The sequence below is a fragment of the Ruditapes philippinarum genome, unplaced genomic scaffold (assembly GCF_026571515.1).
Source record: "Ruditapes philippinarum isolate M1 unplaced genomic scaffold, ASM2657151v2 ctg3645_1_1_1_1, whole genome shotgun sequence".
NCBI lineage: Eukaryota > Metazoa > Mollusca > Bivalvia > Venerida > Veneridae > Ruditapes > Ruditapes philippinarum.
The window spans coordinates 194813-216276 of record NW_026866970.1 but is presented as its reverse complement, the minus strand read 5'-3'; the positions used below and the strand labels follow the sequence as shown (position 1 = coordinate 216276).

The following is a 21464-nucleotide window of genomic DNA, read 5'->3' as shown; positions in this document are numbered from 1 at the left end:
GTTTTTTGTTTGTTAGTTTTTGGTTGGGTTTTTGTTTTGTTGGGTTTTAATTCACTCCAACACTGTAATTGTCATCTAACAACTTTCCAGCTTTATTGGCAAAGGAAGATCTCTGCTTGGGTTCCTGTGCATGATTTCAGACAGGAGCAGGCACCTTAAGTAGAATTTTCTGACCTGCAAGCTAGCAGAAGTTTCCCCAAAAGAAAATCCAGGATTTGAACCAATGGAAATGAGGTTGTGATTTGTAGTCATTATAACCACTCAGCCACAGAAACCCCTGGTTGGACCAAAAGTTGTATGTCAATGACAATGGTCAATGTTATTGCTATTTTTGACAAAGAGGAAATTTTGCAATGGTAATTCCTTTTTGACAATAACAAAAGCCCTAAGATGTGTCAAAGTGCTGATGCAAAATTAATAGATTACGCAAGTTACTTTACAGCTTGACTAATGGCAGAGGACATAAGGTGTCTTCTTTTGCTTTATTTCAGGCACAAGCTATTAATTATTTGGTTGAATCTTCAAATTTAATTTTGGTGATTTTGTTTTCTGTTAACAAAAAACATGACATGAAGTAAAAATTCTTCAAAATGTTGCCAAGGTAAAAATTTATTTATGCACCTTAAAAAACACACAGAAAACTGAAATAATTTCACAATTTTAATACTTGTACATTATTTAACACATGATTTTACAAAATCATAATTATATAAATAATGAAATATCAACTCTTTAACAATTTTCAGCCATTTGTGTCTCTTTAAAAAAAGAAGATTTTTTTTCTCAAAGAATAAATTAAGGTCAAACACTGATAAATAAATGTTATCACAGTAAAAACAAGAAGGGTTAATTATTCCCTCCAAAACATTACCACAACACAAAAAGCACACATAGTTGTTCATCTTTAGCACTAATAACCAACTACAACTTATATGTTGATGGTCATAATTGTTACACAGAAAAATATCTTAATACAAAAAAGGTTTGGTATGAAACTGTTACAACTTACATACATGTGTTGATATTGAATGAGTGTGCATTTAATACTGAATTTATTGAACGAGTTGATTAAAGTTTTATTGAACGAGTTCAATAAATTTAGAATTGAATCTACACAAATATAATATTCTATTTATCACATATCTAAAATAACGGTTTACAATTAAAAAGAGTCATTTTTTATTGACTAGCCTATAGTGTAGTGCTAAAATTAGAGCACTTTAACGTTATGTTTGTATGTAATGCAAATGATGTCACATAAAAGTGTTATTACACCAGTGTGATATCATTTTTTTATTAAATGGCTTTATTACACTTGTGTGCCTTGATTTATGTGAAAATTACAAAATTTTATACTTTAAAATCATATATATAGGTACAGCCAAAAATTATCATTTCTTGGTAATCGGCAAAGATTAAATATCCACGAATTTCTGCTTTTTTAATTTTATTTTGTTTATACAGATTTTTGTTTTAGTTTGAGTGTGTAGGAAGCTTATAGCTTATAAACACCTTGAACCCTTTCCTGCAACCAACCAGTATTGAGCTACGAGTGTGAAGTTTCTTGATCAAGGGAGTGATAGCTTGCCCCTGACAGGGTTTGAAGTTTAAACCCATGCAGGTAGTGATCCTTAGGTAACTAGTATGATGCTTTAACCTATCGGTCATGTCGCCACTTCAACAGTATACAGCCTGGTTGGGCTTCACTGATAATTAGGCTGGCCTGGCTCTATACATATCACTTTTTGTTCCCACAGATAAAGAGTTAAACATAAAGGAAACAGGGTCTATTTCCAAAATTTTAAATAGCTATCTATATCTTGTAGTATCTTCTAAAATCATAAATGACTTATGCCCGTAAAGGATACTTATGGTACCTTTCAATGAACATTTACAAAGACATACGATCTTCATTCCACTTGTAGGTGAATTTTATATGATTTTTTTTTTACCCTGTTCATCAAAATTTTTTTTTAAAAAAATGCCATATCTCTGAAACTCATGTGCACCATTTTAAGCAGATATTAAATCCTCAATAATAAGAATTGGAATTAATTTGTTAGGTCCAGAAATAAAACAAGAAACTGAGATGAAGTACAGTGTTCTAAAGTTCATTCTTACATGCTTCACACTATTCCCATATCAAACAGATACAGCAATCAAGTGCATTATTACACGATATATGGACAGAATGAAAAAGGAATGCTTACACATCATATGATGTCAGATATGACATCAATATACCAAATGATGTCTGGAATATGACTTCTACCCTAAATGTAACTCAACATGTTTTTATCAATTCTCTTATTTTATTAGCACATAAGAATGGGAAAAGATATTAATTTTTCTTGCATTATAGTATTATAATGCAGGATTTATCATTCAAATGCTTTGAAACCAATTACTCAGGCCTATCGGCCTTTGTGATTATATTCCTGCGCATTTGAACTTGAATCTGCATAATTTTACAACAATGCACTCAAATTTGATATCTACATGTATTTCCTAAATAACCATACACACTTCTATATGAATAGTTTCCATATTTTGTTTTCATTGTAAAATTAAATTAGTTAAATACTCTTCAATGTGAAGTAAAACTGATGTACTCTTGTAAGAAACGTAAAAAAAACAACAACCTCAACTGCATTCACCAATACAATGAAATCATTGTTCAAAAGGAAAATGAGATTCTTTCGTTACAAACAGATACGTCTATTACAAATAAATAATTATGTATTCATTCTCAAAGTTTTCTTTTAAAACTAAATGACCTTCCAAAGACAATTATATCATTATCACTAAGATGATAAGGAACACGAAAATTTATGTCAGCTATTCATGAGATGTTTACCTTATCTCCTATAATCATATAAAACCACTGAAACGTGTTATTTTTAGTACATTACCCTTGATAAAGATGACAGTAAACTGTCCAAAAAGTAAATAATTTGCAACAAATGACAGTGAATTTAGCAATTATCAATCAGTCAAAAACTACCTATTGACAGAAAAAATAAATATTCAATAAAGTGTAAGTTACAAAAAATAATGCTAGGATGTTGACAGTATTAAAGGAAAAATAACTATTCTACAAGGTGTAAGGAGAGATGCAGACCTCTAGAGTAAATTGCAAAAATAATAAAATAATGCTAGGATTAAATCCCCCCCCAGTACAGTTCATACAAAAATTAACAAACATTATCTGTAAAACAGAAGATAAATTCTTGTAACATATTTGGTATTGCAGAACCTACTTGTGACAAAATCTAGTCCCATATGAAAGGAGCTCCTCTGAGGTCAAAAATTCTATAATTGGTTCACAAATTTGAAGAAAAAAAATTTCCAGTCAAGTTATATCAAAAAACCTCAGTGAAGTCCTTTTTAAATACATGTTTACCATAATTAAGCACTATGATTAAGAAGTAAGACAGGAATAGCTCTGACATGGTCTATAAATTTTCACTTTAATTTATACATGTAGTTGTACTAGTATATTGACATATCTGGTGATATTTCAATCTGTGATAGTAAACACAATTCAGCACATTTTCTTCTCACAAACAAACTTTGTCTCAACCAGCACAAACACGTGTCATTGTCATTCAACACGCATCAACAAACTATGAAGTAATACTGATCCACGTTCCTTTGTTGACCATTCTATTTCATTGTTACTGATCTCTGGATCAATGGGCTCGTTGGCACCAATAGACTGCGGCCCAACTTTGTAGGAGCCTGGTTTTACATAAACTTGGAATGCCACCCGAACATGATGTACCTTCCTTGTCTTTGGGTCTATTACTCTGTTGAAGAAGAAATATAAGAATACTGTTTTTAACAGGAGTGAAAACATCGCCAATATCAATGCTTTAAACAAAAAACTTCGAGTCAGACTATAAAAAAAGGATTGGAGCACCAAAATATCGTACTCTGGTATATACCGGACAAGGCACTTGAATGATTAAATGCTAAATATCGTCTTTTCACCCAACAGAATGATCTTTAAAATCATCTTTTCATACCAATTTATGTATGATAATGAATGGAAAATGTAAGAATCTGTGAAAAAACATTATTTGTCTATTTATTGATCATGATTTCTGCAAGTGTCTAGAAGTACTGCTCCAGTCCTGTATTGAGTTAAATCAAAAACATTTACTTGCTGTTTTTCTTAAATGGACTTGTCCAGCTTTCTTTCTTGGAACTGACGATTATCAATTTTCAGGGTTATCAAAATTATACATTAAAGTTAGTCTGCAAACATTATAGAGACTGGTTAAACTGTACAGATGTGCAGGCTGGCCTGTCTCTATATTGGTGACAAAGGCTAATAACTTTCCATTCCAACAGGGTATTGGTTAACAGGTTAGTAATTACTAGTATTTGATAAAAAAATACAACTCAGCAAAGCAGCTGTCCATATACTTAAATACTTCACATGTTTAAATATAAGACAGTAAATTGTTAAGTTGCTTCTAAACATGAATACACAAAATTCTTCAGAAAAATCTAAAATTGATAAGAAGTTCAAGTTTAATAGTGTATAGTTATATGTTTTGTCTTTTGTATAGCTTCATTTCAAGTTCACATCAGGAAATGATTGTAATTTATTGACTATATGCACCTTTCAGGTGTGTAATGCTTAATTAATGTTTTTGTTGCTGTATAATGTAGGTATTTGATTTTCTAAAACACCATACTTACTTGTGTTTAGGTGAGAATTCATTAGCTCCAGTATATTTTAATGTTGGTGATAGAAAGATTTTATTGACTGATGTACCATCTGGCTGGGATTTCTCTGTAAAGACAGGCGGCTGGGGTAATAGAACACTTCCCCCATTCACTACTTCACCTGTAATATATAAATATGTTAATTCAGTACTGGGTGTACATATCTGTATATGTCTTAATGTTTTACCTTCTGTAAATAAAGTTATTATTATTATTATCATTATTATATAAGAAGAGTGTATCAAACAAATTACAAAAGATCAAACTTAATAGTATAACACCTTAATGTATACACAAGTATAGCTGTTTGACTAAAAGATCTGGATTAATGCAATAAAATTGACCCCTGCAAACAAGTACTGTAAAATAAGATATTTTTGTGCGGCCAAATTTCATAAAATCAGCATCTCTCACTATTTGGCTATAGGTGTAAGACTTGCATGAATGACTTATGGGGTTCAAGGCTGATATGGGACATGGCTAAGTTTAATTATTTAACAACAAAAATAATTAGTTCCTAGAGACAAATATGAGTATAACTCCAATAGGCTTTTTACTTTCATTAAATTGAGCTAAACAAGCATGTTAATACAAAATTTTGTTTGTTTTTGTGTAAGCCATTTCAACAATTTAATTTTGCCAGTAATTTCTGCTATTTTACTGCAAGTGACAAACTTCTAATCCCACATGATTTTCTGAATCAGAGGTTAGAGAAATATGACTAAATGTAAGAGATGATTGTCAAGGAGAATCATCTTCTGACCCAATACTTACCCACAACCCCTGATTTACAATCCAATACGATCCCTATTGGACAGAGCCTAAATCCCTTATTGGACAATGTTACTTTAGCCATGAAATAAAAGATTAGTTACAATCAAGGAAATATCAAAGCAATACCGGTTGAATGGAGGTCTCCTTTATCAAGAATTCTACGTAAATTTTCTATCTTAGATCCAAAATACGCAACATGCCATTTTTCATAGACACTCCAACCATTTGTTCTACTTGGTAGTCTGAAATAATGAATGACAATACAAGTACAAAATATTACCTTTTCACATCTATTTTACTTTCACTAATAATACAAAATGTTTCAAATTAACAAAAAAATTTATGATAAAGTAAGTAGTTTACTTGATTTTCATCCTTTCGGAGCAACAAGCCTTCTATAAATACACAATTACCTAACATACATAAACAAGAGGGCCATGATGGCCCTAGATCGCTCACCTGAATTATCAAACTCATACAAACAATTACCTAGACAAGCATTCTGACCAAGTCTCATGACAGGTGAGTCAAAAATGTGACCACTACAGTGTTAACAAGGATTATCCATATTTGAGCAGTGCGACCTAGTTTTTTACCCAGGTGACACATATTCAAACTTGACCTAGAAATCATCAAAACAAACTTTCAGACCAATTTCCAGGATACTTGGATCAAAACAGTAGCAACTAAAGTGTTAACAAGATTTTTCTATTTTTAGCTCCGGTGACCTAGTTTCACATGCGATTTCGAACTCATCCAAGCAATTACCTAGACAAGCATTCTGACCAAGTTTGATGATAATGGAGTCGAAAATGTGACCACTAGAATGTTAACAAGGTTTTTTCCATATTTGGGCGGTGTGACCTAAGTTTTTCATCCAAGATGACCCATGTTCGATCTTGACTTAGAAATCATCAAAACAAACTTTCAGACCAATTAACAGAATATTTGGATCACAACAGTAGCCACTAGAGTGTTAACAAGATTTTTCTATTTTTAGCTCCTGTGACCTAGTTTTTCATCCGAGATGTCCCATGTTCGATTTATTCCCAGCAATGACCTAGACAAGTTTCCTGACCAAGTTTGATGACAATTGAGTCAAAATTGTGACCACAAGAGTGTTAACAAGGTTTTTCTATTTTTAGCTCTTGTGACCTAGTTTTTCATCCGAGATGACCCATGTTCGAACTCATCCGAGTTATTACCTAGACAAGCATCTTGATCAAGTTTGATGATGATTGATGCAAAAATGTGACCGCTAAAGTGTTAACAAGGTTTTTCTATTTTTAGCTCCGGTGACCTACTTTTTCATCCGAGATGACCCATGTTCGAACTCATCCAAGCTATCAACTAGATAAGCATCCTGACCAAGTTTGATGATGATTGATGCAAAAATGTGACCGCTAGAGTGTTAACAAGGTTTTTCTATTTATAGCTCCGGTGACCTAGTTTTTCATCCGAGATGACCCATATTCGAACTCATCCGAGCTATTATCTAAACAAGCATCCTGACAAAGTTTGATGATGATTGGGTCAAAAATGTGACCACTAGAGTGGTCACAAGGTTTTTCTATTTTTAGCTCCTGTGACCTAGTTTTTCATCAGAGATGACCCATGTTCGAACTCATCCAAGCAATTGACTAGACAAGCATTCTGACCAAGTTTGATGATGATTGGTTCAAAAATGTGACCACTAGAGTGTTCACAAGGTTTTTCTATTTATAGCTCCTGTGACCTACTTTTTCATCCGAGATGACCCATGTTCGAACTCATCCGAGCTATCACCTAGACAAACATCCTGACCAAGTTTGATGAAGATTGGGTCAAAAATGTGACCTCTAGAGTGTTCACAAGGTTTTTCTATTTTTAGCTCTTGTGACCTAGTTTTTCATCTGAGATGACCCATGTTCGAACTCATCCGAGCTTTCAACTAGATAAGCATCCTGACCAAGTTTGATGATGATTGAGGCAAAAATGCGACCGCTAGAGTGTTCACAAGCAATTGTGGACGGCCGGACGGACGACGGACATTCATCGATCCTAAAAGCTCACCCTGAGCAAGCTCAGGTGAGCTAAAAAACCCAAAAAATGTTCATTTATAAATTTTAATTCTTTAGCAGCTAAACATTGCATCTACAATTTTGCAAACATTCTCAACATTCCAAATCATTCCAAATAACACACGTAATAGTATAGAAATAGTCTGATAAATGTTATTACCAATACAAGCTGAGGTCACTTGTTAATCAGCATTAAGTACTGGTATAGTGACTACCTTTGTTCAAGTGAATAAATGTTTTGTTGCATTGAAAAGGCACCGACAACCTTATGCAGCCCCATTATGACGCTAACCTAGATATAACGCTTATAGGCCTTGGCTCACAAAAAAATACCCATGGTTTTGGCCAATTGTATATATTTTTTTCATGTTGATTTATAACACGCCATATCCACTATAAGAGCCGCGTCACGACAAAACCAACATAATGGGTTTGCGACCAGCATGAATCCAGACCAGCCTGCGCATCAGCGCAGTCTTATCAGGAACCATGCTGTTCGCTATTAGTTTCTCTACTTGTAATAGGGTTTGTAAGCGAACAGCATGGATCCTGATCAGCGTGCGCGGATGCGCAGGCTGGTCTGGATCCATGCTGGTCACAAACCCGTCATGTTGGTTTTGTTGTGATGCGGCTCATGCTTGTTTAATGTGACAAGTTTGTTTACCTTAGTTTAAACATACACCAGCCGTATTGTGTAGCATATTGTTTAGGAGGGTCCCCTTTCCGGTGATACAGTTCTTCTCCACGTAGTTTATGGCAAGTCTCGCAATAACAAACATGAAGGCTTGTGTCGAAATATCCATCTAAATATGATCAAATTAACATGACAAATATATCTTAATTTATTTATATTATTGAAACAAGATTGTTTATGCTCACAGACAGACAAAAGATACTACTATAATAATCATCATAATAACAATAATTAAACACCAGTATGAGAAAATGACCCTTAACATCACATACTTTTTTTTAAATTGACATATTGAATTCTTAAAGAAATTTCAATTCTATTTTAGTGCTTGAAATTAATAATAAATTTTTTTTTAAATTTGCTTACTGTTACCTATTCATATTTATCTTTAAACATTTCAAGGGTAATTCACTTTTTTATTTTTAACTTCAATGAAAACGTTTTTGTCTTTTAAAATGACGTTAAGGGACGTCTTTTCATGCCAGTGTTCATTCAATTATACATTCTACTGAATGCATTTTCTAATCCTTAATTAGTATAAAATGCATTTTAATTAACAAACATTCCTGAACTGTATACTTTTGACAATAGTTGTTCCCGTTCTATAGAAATAAACTTAATCTAACAAAAAAGACATTTATAACAACATGTACCTGGCAGAGACAGCTGTGCTTTTATTCTAAGACAAAGATTCTGGTATTCACAATGCCGTAATATTGAACTCTGTTCTACAACGGGTCTGTGAACTTTCTCCTTTATAGCTGAAATAAAAATATATTAAATGATACCTTATGTACCAAATAAAATCTGATCCTAAAGTTGCTACTTATTGACTTTTCAAGCTTAATTATTTCTAATTAATTCAATCAGGAGAAAATAACATGTATCCATGATAAAACCCTGGATAGGGTTGCCAGCATCATAGATAAATAAAATTCCCTAACTTTTCCCTGACTTTTCACTGACCAAATTAGGTTTTTCACTGATTAAAATTACCAAACTTAAACAGTCTCCACCTCCCCTACAGCCGTCCAATTCACCACAGGGCTTTTTTTCCTTCTATAGCAGGGGCCATTATAGGACTGTTTCCCCAAAAAGAAATTCTTTAAAATCATGCAGTTTTCCCACAAAATATAATTTACATCAAGTTTTTTCTTCCCCTTTTGCAAATATACCATTAATGTATCCCCAAAATTAAGGGCAGGGCTGCTTCCCCAACCTGTGAAAAAAACCCTGCACCCATAAGTTTTTTTGTTGTTGGTTTTTAATGCTTTTAACAATATGGTCAATAAAACATGCTTTATACATCTAAGTCTGAGGCAAAACTATTATCTTGAGCTACAGAATACTGCCATAGCCAATATAATTAATAACAAGAGGGTCATGATGGCCCTGAAATTACTCATCTGAATATAAAAACTCTCCAAGAACAAGAATAATTTTGACCCCAGGGCTTTTATTTGAACAAAGTTGGTAAACACCCATTGGAAAATGTTTCATGCCAAATATCTAAGCTCTAGCTCTTTTGTTTTTTAAAAGAAGACTTTTTAGTTTTTACTATATATTCATATCAGGAAAATTAATGACCCCCATGACTGGACCAGTTTTGACCCCAGGGCTTTTATTTTAACAAACTTGGTAGACACTTACTTAAAGATGTTTCATGCCAAATATCACAGCTCTACCTCTTTGGGTTTTTCAAAGAAGATATTGTTTTTTTTTTTTACTATGTACATAAAAGGAAAATCAGTAACCCCATGGGGTGGGACTTATTTTGACCCAAGGACTTTTGTTTGAACAAACTTGGTAGACACACACTAGAAAATGTTTCATGCTTAATATCTAAGCTCTAGCTCTTTTGGGTTTGTTTCAAGAATTTTTAAGTTTATATAAACATATAAGGAAAATCAATGACCCCCTTGACTAGGCAAATTTTGACCCAAAGGCTTTTATTTGTACAAAATTGGTAGACACTCACTGAAGATGTTACATGCTTAATATCTAAGCTCTAGCTCTTAAAAGAGGTGAACATGGTTTTTTTTCCAGTTTTTACTTTATACATATAAGGAAAATTCTTCAAAATTATTTTTCCCTGACTTTTCCCTGATTTTTTAGGATTTTTATTCTTCACTGACCAATTTTCAAAATTCCCTGACAATTCCCTGACCTTGAAAAAATATCAGATTTCCCTGACTTTTCAAGTCTGCTGGCAACCCTGCTGGACTTGAGTTATAATCTGCTGATATATTTTTTTTAATTAATCTGTGAAACTTCCATTTTAAATATTTGAGATATTTTCATGTCACAACATTTGAAAGCCGGGACAATTTTTTGTTGTTGGTTTTTATGTCACACCAACACAGTAAAGGTGACTCCAGTTTTACTGGTGGAGGTGGATGGTGGAAGACCTCAGGTGCCCCTCTGTGTATAATTTCAGGTTCAAGCAGGCACCTGAGTAGAACCACCAATGTTCCATAAGCTAGCTTGCAAACGACACCTGGTCAATATACACACAAATTGTTGACTGATCTGACTTTACAGTTATACAGACAATAACATCATTTTACAATCATGTGCAGATGACTTTGTTAAAATTTATCAACTATATTGTCTTATATCAGTTATATCAGTTATATCGAGATTGAATGAATTCTTTAATTATCAACTTTGTTTGTTTGTTTAATTGGCTTTTACGTCACACCGACCCAGTATAGGTCATATGGCGGCATTCCAGCTTTACTGGTGGAGGAAGACCTAAGGTGCACTTCCGTGCATTATTTCAGGCACCAACTGAGCTAGCTGAATAGCTTCCTCACATGGAAGAATCCAAAGTCTCTGTCAGGATTCGAACCCACAATGGTGAGGTGCAAGTGGTTTGATAATTATCAACTAATTGTAACATAGGAACTGTTTATGTTGGTATTGTAGAAAATAGATCTGTTCATGATTTTATAAACAAACCACCAGTTTTATAGGTAAGAGTTATATGAACACCTACCATCATCTATATCTGCCTTCTCCCTATCTTCAACATTTGTCTGTGTTGCCATGACAACATTCTCTTCTGTTACTATAGTAACCTGTATCAAAATACAATATTTTCTTTACAAAACTGAAAAACCCAACTCTAGCAGATACTATATAACACACAAATACAGGAGTCTCCATGCCATTTTTAATTTAACCCTTAATCTGCTGAATTTGTAGAATTGATTCACACTGCTTTGAATAAATTTGGAGCAGTCTGTATGAAGAAAAAGAAACTTCTATATCAAAATACCAACAAAAAAAAAACAAGAGGGCCATGATGGCCCTGAGGTCGCTCACCTGTATATAGCCCCCCCCCCCCAACCCATAAGAAGATGTTTCATGCTAAACATCTAAGCTCTAGCTCATTGGTCTTTTTAAAAGAAGATATTTTAAGTTTTACTTATAATACACATATAGTTAAAAACATGACACCCCTGGGGCGGGGCCAGTTTTGACCCCAGGGCTTTTATTTGAACAAACTTTGAAGACATTTGCTAGAAGATGTTTCATGCTTAATATCTAAACTCTAGCTATTTGGGTTTTTTCAAAGAAGATTTTAAGTTTTTGCTATACACATATAAGGAAAATCAATGACCCCCAGGGCGGGACCAATTTTGACCCCCAGGCCTTTATTTGAACAAACGTTGTAGACACTCACTAGAAGATGTTTCATGCTTAATATCTAAACTCTAGCTATTTGGTTTTTTTCAAAGAAATTTTTTTAAAGTTTTTGCTATACACATATAAGGAAAATCAATGACCCCCGGAGAGGGGCCAATTTTGACCCCAGGGCTTTTATTTGAACAAACTTTGTAAACACCTATTAGAACATGTTTGATGCTAAATATCTTAGCTCTAGCTCTTTGAGTTCTTTAAAAGAAGATTATTGATGAGTTTTTACTATATGCATATAGGGAAAATCAATGACCTCCTGGGGCGGGGCCAATTTTGACCCCAGGGCTTTTATTTGAACAAACTTGGTAGACACCCATAAGAAGATGTTTCATCTTAAACATCTAAGCTCTAGCTCATTGGGCTTTTTTTAAAGAAGATTTTTTTTAAGTGTTTACTATACACATATAGTTAAAAATCAATGACCCCCAGGCGGGGCCAATTTTGACCCCAGGTCTTTTATTTCAACAAACTTTGTAGACACTCACTAGAAGATGTTTCATGCTTAATATCTTAACTCTAGCTATTTAGGTTTTTTCAAAGAAGATTTTTTAAGTTTTTGCTATACACATATAAGGAAAATCAATGACCCCCGGGGCGGGGCCAATTTTGACCCCAGGGCTTTTATTTGAACAAACTTAGTAGACACCTATTATAACATGTTTGATGCCAAATATCTTAGCTCTAGCTCTTTGAGTTCTTTAAAAGAAGATTTTTTAAGTTTTTACTATATGCATATAGGGAATATCAATGACCCCCTGGGGCAGGGCCAATTTTGACCCCAGGGCTTTTATTTGAACAAACTTGGAAGACAATCATTAGAACATATTTCATGCTAAATATCTTAGCTCTAGCTCTTTGGGTTCTTTAAAAGAAGATTTTTTAAGTTTTTACTATATGCATATAGGGAAAATCAATGACCCCCTGGGGCGGGGCCAATTTTGACCCCAGGGCTTTTATTTGAACAAACTTGGTAGACACTCACTAGAAGATGTTTCATGCCAAATATCTAAGCTCTAGCTCTTAGGGTTTTTTAAAAGAAGATATTTAAAGTTTTTTCTTTCAGTTGCCATGGCAACCAGAGTTCTGCATGGAATTAAATTCTTTGAACAATTTTTAAAGGTGACCACGAAAGGAACATTCCTGTGAAGTTTGGATGAAATTCGCCTAGTGGTTTATGAGGAGATGTCATTTAAAGTAAAAGTTTACGGACGCCGGACGGACGCCGGACGAAAAGCGATCACAAAAGCTCACCCTGTCACTTTGTGACAGGTGAGCTAAAAAAATAAATAAATAAATAAAAACACGTGTGTATCCAAAATATCAAACTTTACAACATTTCATGTATTTTACCTGCTAAGCTTACCTCAAAATACATATAATGAACTTACATTTTCTGATAAATATTTTTAAATAATAACAACAAAATTTGAGTATTACATTTTGCAAAAATCTACAAATCTCAGCATATTTCAATCTACAGACACAACTGTGTGAATAATTATGTCATGCTTATAGTAATCTACCTGTTCACACTGTCCATAGAGGTCAACTAGACCATGACACGGACATGGTACATCTCTGGCAGCCACACCCTGGTCGACACCATTTATATACAGATGTAGACTACTATCATCATCTATTAATACACCCACTGTATCACCTATCTGTAACTTGTCTAGATTCCTCCCATAATGCTCCTTGATCTGTAATCAAATGTGGAAGAACAGTCAACATTTCAATAGCTCTCATGAAAATCAAGAAAAATATATTTAAGTGACATTATGCGCATCAAAATGTAAACTGTTAGCGTAAATTAAAGTCATAATAACTTTACATTTTGCCATAATTGTCTTCACTTGTATATTTTAATACACAAAATTGATATATACACAAATATTCCAAGGAAATTTCTATAAATGGTCTTCAGAATTTATTGATACACAGAGTGAGACAGTCTTTTTATATTTTAAGTAAATTTATTTATTTTCTCCTAAACGTTGTCATTATCATATTTTGGCCAATGAACATTTTAGTAGTTTATCTTTTGAAATTTATAACTAATTAAACACAACTTGACAGCAAAAAAAAAAAAAATAATGTCACTTTATATAATCTTTAGAAGAATTAAAATTTCAAAGCAGAAATGCTCATGTTGTTCTTTTGGACAAAAAAGCCATTATTCTTTATAAATACATCATCAACTGATTATTATTTGACAGAGTTTAAAGATTATACTTTATCAACAAACAAAAACAACTGAAGTTATAAAAAGATGGCAAACTCTAAGTCTTACGAAAAGGGGATTTTCCATGTTAGTACTAAACAAACATAACGGTTAGCCTCCATATAAAAAATAAGATCAGATTTTCTTTTTCATTAAGATATCTATTCCAAGTATTCTTACACAATGTTTCAGTTTTTACCTTTGAACCACTGGAGTAAACTTGATCCGACTGTATAACAACACAAGACTTTTTTATGGCTGTAGCAGAGACAGGAAAGGTGTATTTTTCTGGAGAGAATCCAAGGTATCCAATCATCAAAGACGAACTCCAACGAGTATTCAACTTGTCTATCCTTACCTAAAACACAGGGGCAAAACAATCCTGGGTTATTACATATACATTGTGATTTCCAACCTTATTAGAGGTAGTAAAATGTATACATGTACAAAGAAATATTTCTACCCATTTTAATAAGATTCTACAAACAAACTAATGGGATAAACATTCTCTAAATAAAAACCACTTTTTCTGCTTATCTGCTAAATAATTTACACAAGCAAAGAAACATCTAGTTCTATTGTATCATTCTGTGTGTGACCTAAACATCAGCTGAGATTTGTTAAAACCTTTAATGCCTCCATTTTACAAGATGACCAAAATCTTGAGATTATATTGATATACATGTACATATATTTTCCAGTTAATGCACGCTGTCAGTCCAGCTTATAACCATCGATCCTCGATGCATCTATATTCCTTATCTACAAAATCATATGAGCCTCATCATAACAAAACCAACATAGTACGTTTGCGACCAGCATGGATCCAGACCAGCCTGCGCATCCGCGCAGTCTGATCAGGATCCATGCTGTTTGCTATCAGTTTCTTTACTTGTAATAGGGTTGGTAAGCGAACAGCATGGATCCTGATCAGACTGCGCAGATATGCAGGCTGGTCTGGATCCATGCTGGTCGCAAACGCACTATGCTGGTTTTGTTGTGACGTGGCCCAAATATAACCTATATATGAGAACCCATACTGTAACTTACACTTACCCTAAACAGTTGATTTTTGACTAGAGATTTATTGGTTACAGCTATGGCCTGATTATAACTAGACACACGTTCTATTGTCTGGTTACCGTTGCTAAGGAGAATATTTTTACCATGGTTACAGTGGAATTCTGGGACTGATATACTGGCAGTATCTTGATCTTGGTCTCTATCTAATGGCTGAAATTACAGAAAAAATGTAATTATTATTTTCTATGGCTCAATGTTTCATAATTACAATGACATACTGATAACCACTTCTGTAGCTGATTCAAATATCAATTTGTTGCGAAACCTTCAAAGCTAAAGGGATATGTTACTGTTTTAAGAATTTTTTGTGTGTAATTTTTTATATCAAAATTTAACTAATAAAGCAATGCCAAAAATCAGAATGGAAACATGCTGTATGCAATTGTATACAATTATAATACATATTTTTAATCTTAACCCATCAACTCTTTTCCTGCTAATTGATTGCTCGCTACCACAATTATAAAGCCAGACCTGCTCGCAGTCTCTATTCTATTGTTAACTCGGTTTTCATATTTTGATATTAAAGCCTGTTATATTTCAAATAAAATCTTTCAGATATACCAGTGTTGCATCTAGAATTTCAAAATTATGGGGGATTGTCCCCCACTCAACTGAAAAATGTGGGGGACTTGAAAAAGATGTGGGGGACATATTTTTACTTTACACTATGACTTATCAAAAAGAATTCATTTATTTTACATTCAAGCATTTTTGACAGCTATCGTCCACTCAAAAACGGAAATAGAAAAAATAAAATATTGACGAATACTACAAAACACACGCGAGATGACCCAGTCGGCTGCTACACGCTTTTTAGTACGTATTTTAGTCATTACCACGAGTGAAAACAAACATGGCTGAAGCTTTCAAGACACGATCAAGATAAACTGAATAAAGTTAAAAAATTGTCAGATGCGCGACTTGAGGCGCGCTGACTTCATTAAAATGCGCAATCTGCATAAAATATGCGCAAATCGCGCGTCCTAGATGCAACACTGTATACTATGCTCAAATTTGATATATCAAAATATTGAACATTGCTATACATTCTCTTTGCAAATATAAAATAAACATGTTTTGACTTAGCACAAAGAAGATATGTTATGTTTAAAATCCTACACACTAAAGGTGGTCACAATATGAATAGATAGCTTCATTAAAAAAACTGGCAGCTTTTTTTTTTTAAAGAATTTAAGATCAACTTTACATGACATGTAATAGGGAATGCAGCTTCCCATATAATATATTCATTCTTTGATTAAAATTAGACATATTCAGTAAGAATTTCATAGATTTCAATAAATTTCTTTGATTTAAATATTTTACTCAAGGATGAGCAAAGCATATCTTTAAACATGCAAAACAGGTAAAACCCATTACACAAAACACACCAGCTTATGTGTCAACCAATCATATCATAAGAACACACATATTTAAATAATTCCTCCCTAACAATACAATTGTTTACCAATGAGATTTGATGTCCTGTCTCTGATTCCACAGATGGTGTGGTAGATGAACTGTCTGTAACCATGGAAACAGAACTAACAACAGATACTGACTCTACCATACCATATAGGTCTATCACAGCAAATACATTCTGTAAAATAAAATAACAGAAACATATAAAACAATGTGATATCACTTTGACAAAAAATATAAAATAAAATAAACAAATTTTACTATAATTATGTTTGATTATTCCCATCTGTTGCACATACAGAGCTACATGTTTGAAGGTAATCTATTACAATTAATCAATATGTATACTGCTATTATCCCAATCTTCAATTTAAAGACAGATTGTATATATAAATTGTGAAATATGTTCACTATAAATATCTTATAAAATCTATGTTTGCAAAAAAGATTCATGACCATAGCAAATTACACAGAGTCATTTTGAACCCTTACATAACTTGAAAAATGTCATGAAAGGCTTAAGTCAGGCTTATATCAGATTATTTTTGTGTCAACATCAACACTGTCCAACATGTAAGTCTACGACTATATTCCAGGTTTTTTACAAGGAGAAATATTATAAAGTGCCATCAAATCCCAGCATATGTGCTGATAGCTTTGTAACTAAGATAGAGGTCACTTCTTTCAGAAATCTACTCAGTATCCCAGGATGAACTTACTTTCAAATCAATGAATGTATATATTTTGGTTGCAATGAACATTTCAACATACTATGTGTTACAAAGTACCTGAACTCTTATCTCTTATTTAACTTTCATCATATCATAATCTAGTTAATCTGCTACAAACCTTTTCAGTTTTGTGAATTTACCTAAAGGATTTAAGAGCACTTTTCATTAGAAAAAGCCCCTCAAATTGGTTACAGAAAAGATGCATGTAAGTCATTTTCCATTTTATCGGCATGGACACTTCAAAAATACTAATATCTATGAATACTCTATGAATGCTCCCCCTTTCGTTATTGTTTTGAAACCATTTTTCTTTTTTTAGAAACAGTGACCTTGACCTTGAACCCAGAGAGTCCAAAAGATATCCAGACCTGGGTTTTCACATAAAGTTGCTATATTGGAAGTTTGAATACAATATCTCATTCCAAACTCAAGTTACCATCAAGCTGCCATAAACTTTGTTTGTTTGTTTCATTTTACGCCTTTTCCCAACAGTATTTCTGTCATATAGGCGGGTAGTTTCCTAACCATCAGTCCTGGAAAGTTACACCAGGACTAGACTACCTTCCTCCACGCTAAACTACCAAAGCATCTCCCGGGGATCAGACCCACGCCAGAGAGGTAACTGGATTAGAAGTCATTGACTCTAACCCCTTGACCACGGAGGCGGTTAAACTTTGTGTTTTCACATAAGTTTGAATACAATATCCCATTCCAAACTCTAGTAATCATCAAGCCGCCCTAAACTTTATTTGTGGAAATACGATAAACCTTTTTTAAATAAGAAACACTGAATTTTAGCAGAATATTACCAATCATGAGGTTAGACTACTCATGACCACAAGCTTTGAATTACCTTTGGTATATTAGATGCAGCTATTCCAAGATTTTCACCATTCAGATATAAATGCATGGTACCATCATGACTTCTACCAATACCAACCCGGTTACCAACCTGTAACATAAACAAAGTAATACCCAATCTTTTCATTTTTGGGGTTATTTAATTTTTCATAATGAAAATAATTAATTCTGGCAAAACCAGGTGAGGGAATGATCTGAAAATCTGTACAAAAGTTATTAGTTCAGACATGCACATCAAATGGTACACAAATCATCAAATGGTACACAAATCCAGAAAAAATAATCATTTACAGTCCTATCATGTCAAAAAAAAAACAAATGACGATTTCTTATGCATTAAAGTAAAAATAAAAGAATTGTAAAGTTTTATTTTTCAATTCACAAAATTTGCAACATCTACATTAATGGCAATACAAAAGAAATAACAAACCAAAACAAAATTAATTTCCTTCTCTTGAAAGTAATTTTACTTTCTTAAGAAAATTACCAAAAAAAATGCTTTAACTCTACCTCAAGTCTTTGCAAGGACGGAGTGTAGTTCTCTTTTATTGTTACACCAGACTTCTTCACATCTGATCCAGAAATAATCCACGTTGGCTTTGATGTCAATTCTAATGAAGTAAGAGGAACGGCCGACACTGGCGTTGTATCAGATATCGCCATAGATGTCAAACCGATGCGTAATGATCCGGACCACTGTTTACAAAGTTTCTCAATTTTTATTTCAAACACTTCGTCTTTTTTCAAAGGATCAGAACTAAACACTAGACAGTGATTATAATTGTTAGATCTAGAAGCAGTTCTACCATTAGATGTAAGCTGTATATTCTTCCCACAACAATGACTGAATCTGTGACATTCTGAAATAATATAGTCATATATGAACCTTTAACATTTACCACACTAATTTTTTTTAATTTAGGAAAGAAATTTACATAAGTCTTTGAATTCCTTTTCAATCCTGTATTATTATATCATGTTGTTGTACATATCTGTATAGGTTTCAAGCATATGAAATAATTACTGTTTATACCAAATGGACATAAATTGGAAAATTTGAAAATTTCTAAACATGTACGGACTGAGTAGCAAAAAGTACAGACCATAATCAGATGGCATGTATGTGCTGAGTAAACTTGGTCTGCACTGGTCACATTGTTAAATTTGATTGCTACCTAATATTCATCAAAGGCAGTCAAGTAAAAATATTGGCTTTTATTCCCCTAAATTTAACCATAATCTGCAGACTTTGTGATATGGATTTCCTGGCTTTGAATTTGGGAACAGTTTACTCAAAGCAGGGCTGCCAACAGCAAATTGCAAAATCAGCGGAAAATACGCCGGGGGTCAAGGGGGCTGCGCAAGCCCCCTTTGCAGGTCCAGGGGGACCAGGGGGCGAAGCCCTCGGAAGCTCCTGGATTCTGATGATTTGGTATGCCCTAAAATCAATTTCCTGGACTCTAAATTTGACAAATATACGACATTTTGACGCATTTCGACAACAGACAAGAGCGACAATGTAAACTGTAATTTGATTGGTTATTCTAAAATAGAATACCGGAAAAGACTCGATATGACCAATGAGAAAAGCGCTTACAGACCTACCATAGGCGGCTAGCGTAACGATAAAAGCCGAAGCGTGCCGGTTTTTGGGTACTGTATAAAATATGACGAATGAATTTATTGTCTTTGTCGAATTTACATCGATCTCAAAAATGACCCAGGAGCTCACGAAATCCGCGGATTTCCGCGGATCCGCGGAAAATCGGCAGCCCTGTCAAAGTTTAAAAAAGTGCAAAAAATTAGTATCTAACAGTATAGAATAGCCTGACCTTAAGGTTATACAACTTTTCCCCCCAAGATCAGTCTTGAATCTTAGGATTTTCATTGGACAATGTACATTCTTGTTTCGTTTCTGGCCGATGAAATACCCTAGATCTGAGTTTGAGCTCGGAAAATTTCTCATTATCCTTGGACCCTGGTTACACTGCAAGGATGTACAGCCTGACCTGACTGGTGGCAAAGGCTAAATCATGTGTGGTTCCAGCAAGTTAAGGATTAAAGAGGAATACCTCAATTTTTTATGTCAATAATTTCAAATTCATCAGTTAAGATAATTTAACTTGTTCTAATTCAAATGAAATTCACATGCATATTTAAAGAGAATATTTAAATAAAGTATACTAGTGTTATAACTACAACTCATGCTTACCTGCTGAGCTAACTGGAGAATTAAAATTTGGATGTTCTACTATAGTTCTATTTATAGTATTATTATCTGTTGGCATTATGCCAGAACCACTAGTTATGGACACCTGACCACATTGTCCGTACAGATCTATAACTGCCCATACTCCTGTAATAAACAATAAAATTATGTATAGACCTTCACATAGAATAACATAAATGAAAAAACAATGATTGATCTTTAACAACTCTAAATTTCTCAAATCAAATCCAGTCAACTTATAAAGCAGTAAGCCTCCAGATTCATAATAATTTTCATGACAATTTTGAAAAAAAACAAAAAACAAAAAAACTAGAACTGCCACTGTCATGGCGTGAATACCCCCGAATACCACTTTGTCAGAATCAACAGTGGCCATTTAGAACACAAGAAAAACCACCCTGCCAAATCTCAGGTTACTAAGCCAGTGCATTGCTAAGATATGTATTCTCCATGCTTCAAATGTGAAAATTTTAAAATAAAGTTTTTTAGTCAAGGCCCCTGTGACCTTGACCTTTGACGCAGTGACCTCAAAATCAATAGGGGTCATTTACTAATCATGACTAACCTCCGTGCCAAATATGAAGACTGTGGGTCAAAGGAATCTCAAGTTATAGGGCGGACAAGGTTTCTTAAGTCAAGGTCCCTGTGACCTTAAAGTTATATTCCTGGTCAAATTCATCAAAACAGATTGTCAAATTAACGCCTTATTGTTATCAAATGCATTATTTAACTAGTATTGACAAAGTTTTCCAACTTAGAAACGCTCTCCGTAACATTTCTGACCATTCTAAAAAATGCATTTTCTTATTTGACTGGGTTAGTCAAATAAGATTTATATTTTGGCGGGAAGCCCTTCGATTATTTCCGTGAATGTTCGGATCTGAGTCACTTGATATGATTTACCAGACCAAAATAATGGCGGACAATACGAAAGGTGTGT

General features: G+C 33.7%; 1 protein-coding gene across 1 annotated transcript in view; it reads right to left on the bottom strand.

Moving 5' to 3' along the window:
* Window positions 1–647: 647 nt before the first annotated feature.
* Window positions 648–21464, bottom strand: part of LOC132734383 (neuralized-like protein 4) — a 56792-nt gene continuing 35975 nt past the window's right edge. Inside the window, 13 exon segments of the mRNA XM_060721118.1 lie at window positions 648–3809; window positions 4711–4858; window positions 5638–5753; window positions 8236–8374; window positions 8919–9026; window positions 11264–11345; window positions 13494–13673; window positions 14394–14552; window positions 15251–15427; window positions 16749–16880; window positions 18287–18385; window positions 18805–19154; window positions 20507–20650. Coding sequence (XP_060577101.1) covers window positions 3605–3809; window positions 4711–4858; window positions 5638–5753; window positions 8236–8374; window positions 8919–9026; window positions 11264–11345; window positions 13494–13673; window positions 14394–14552; window positions 15251–15427; window positions 16749–16880; window positions 18287–18385; window positions 18805–19154; window positions 20507–20650 — 2039 coding nt within the window. The 3' untranslated portion in view covers window positions 648–3604.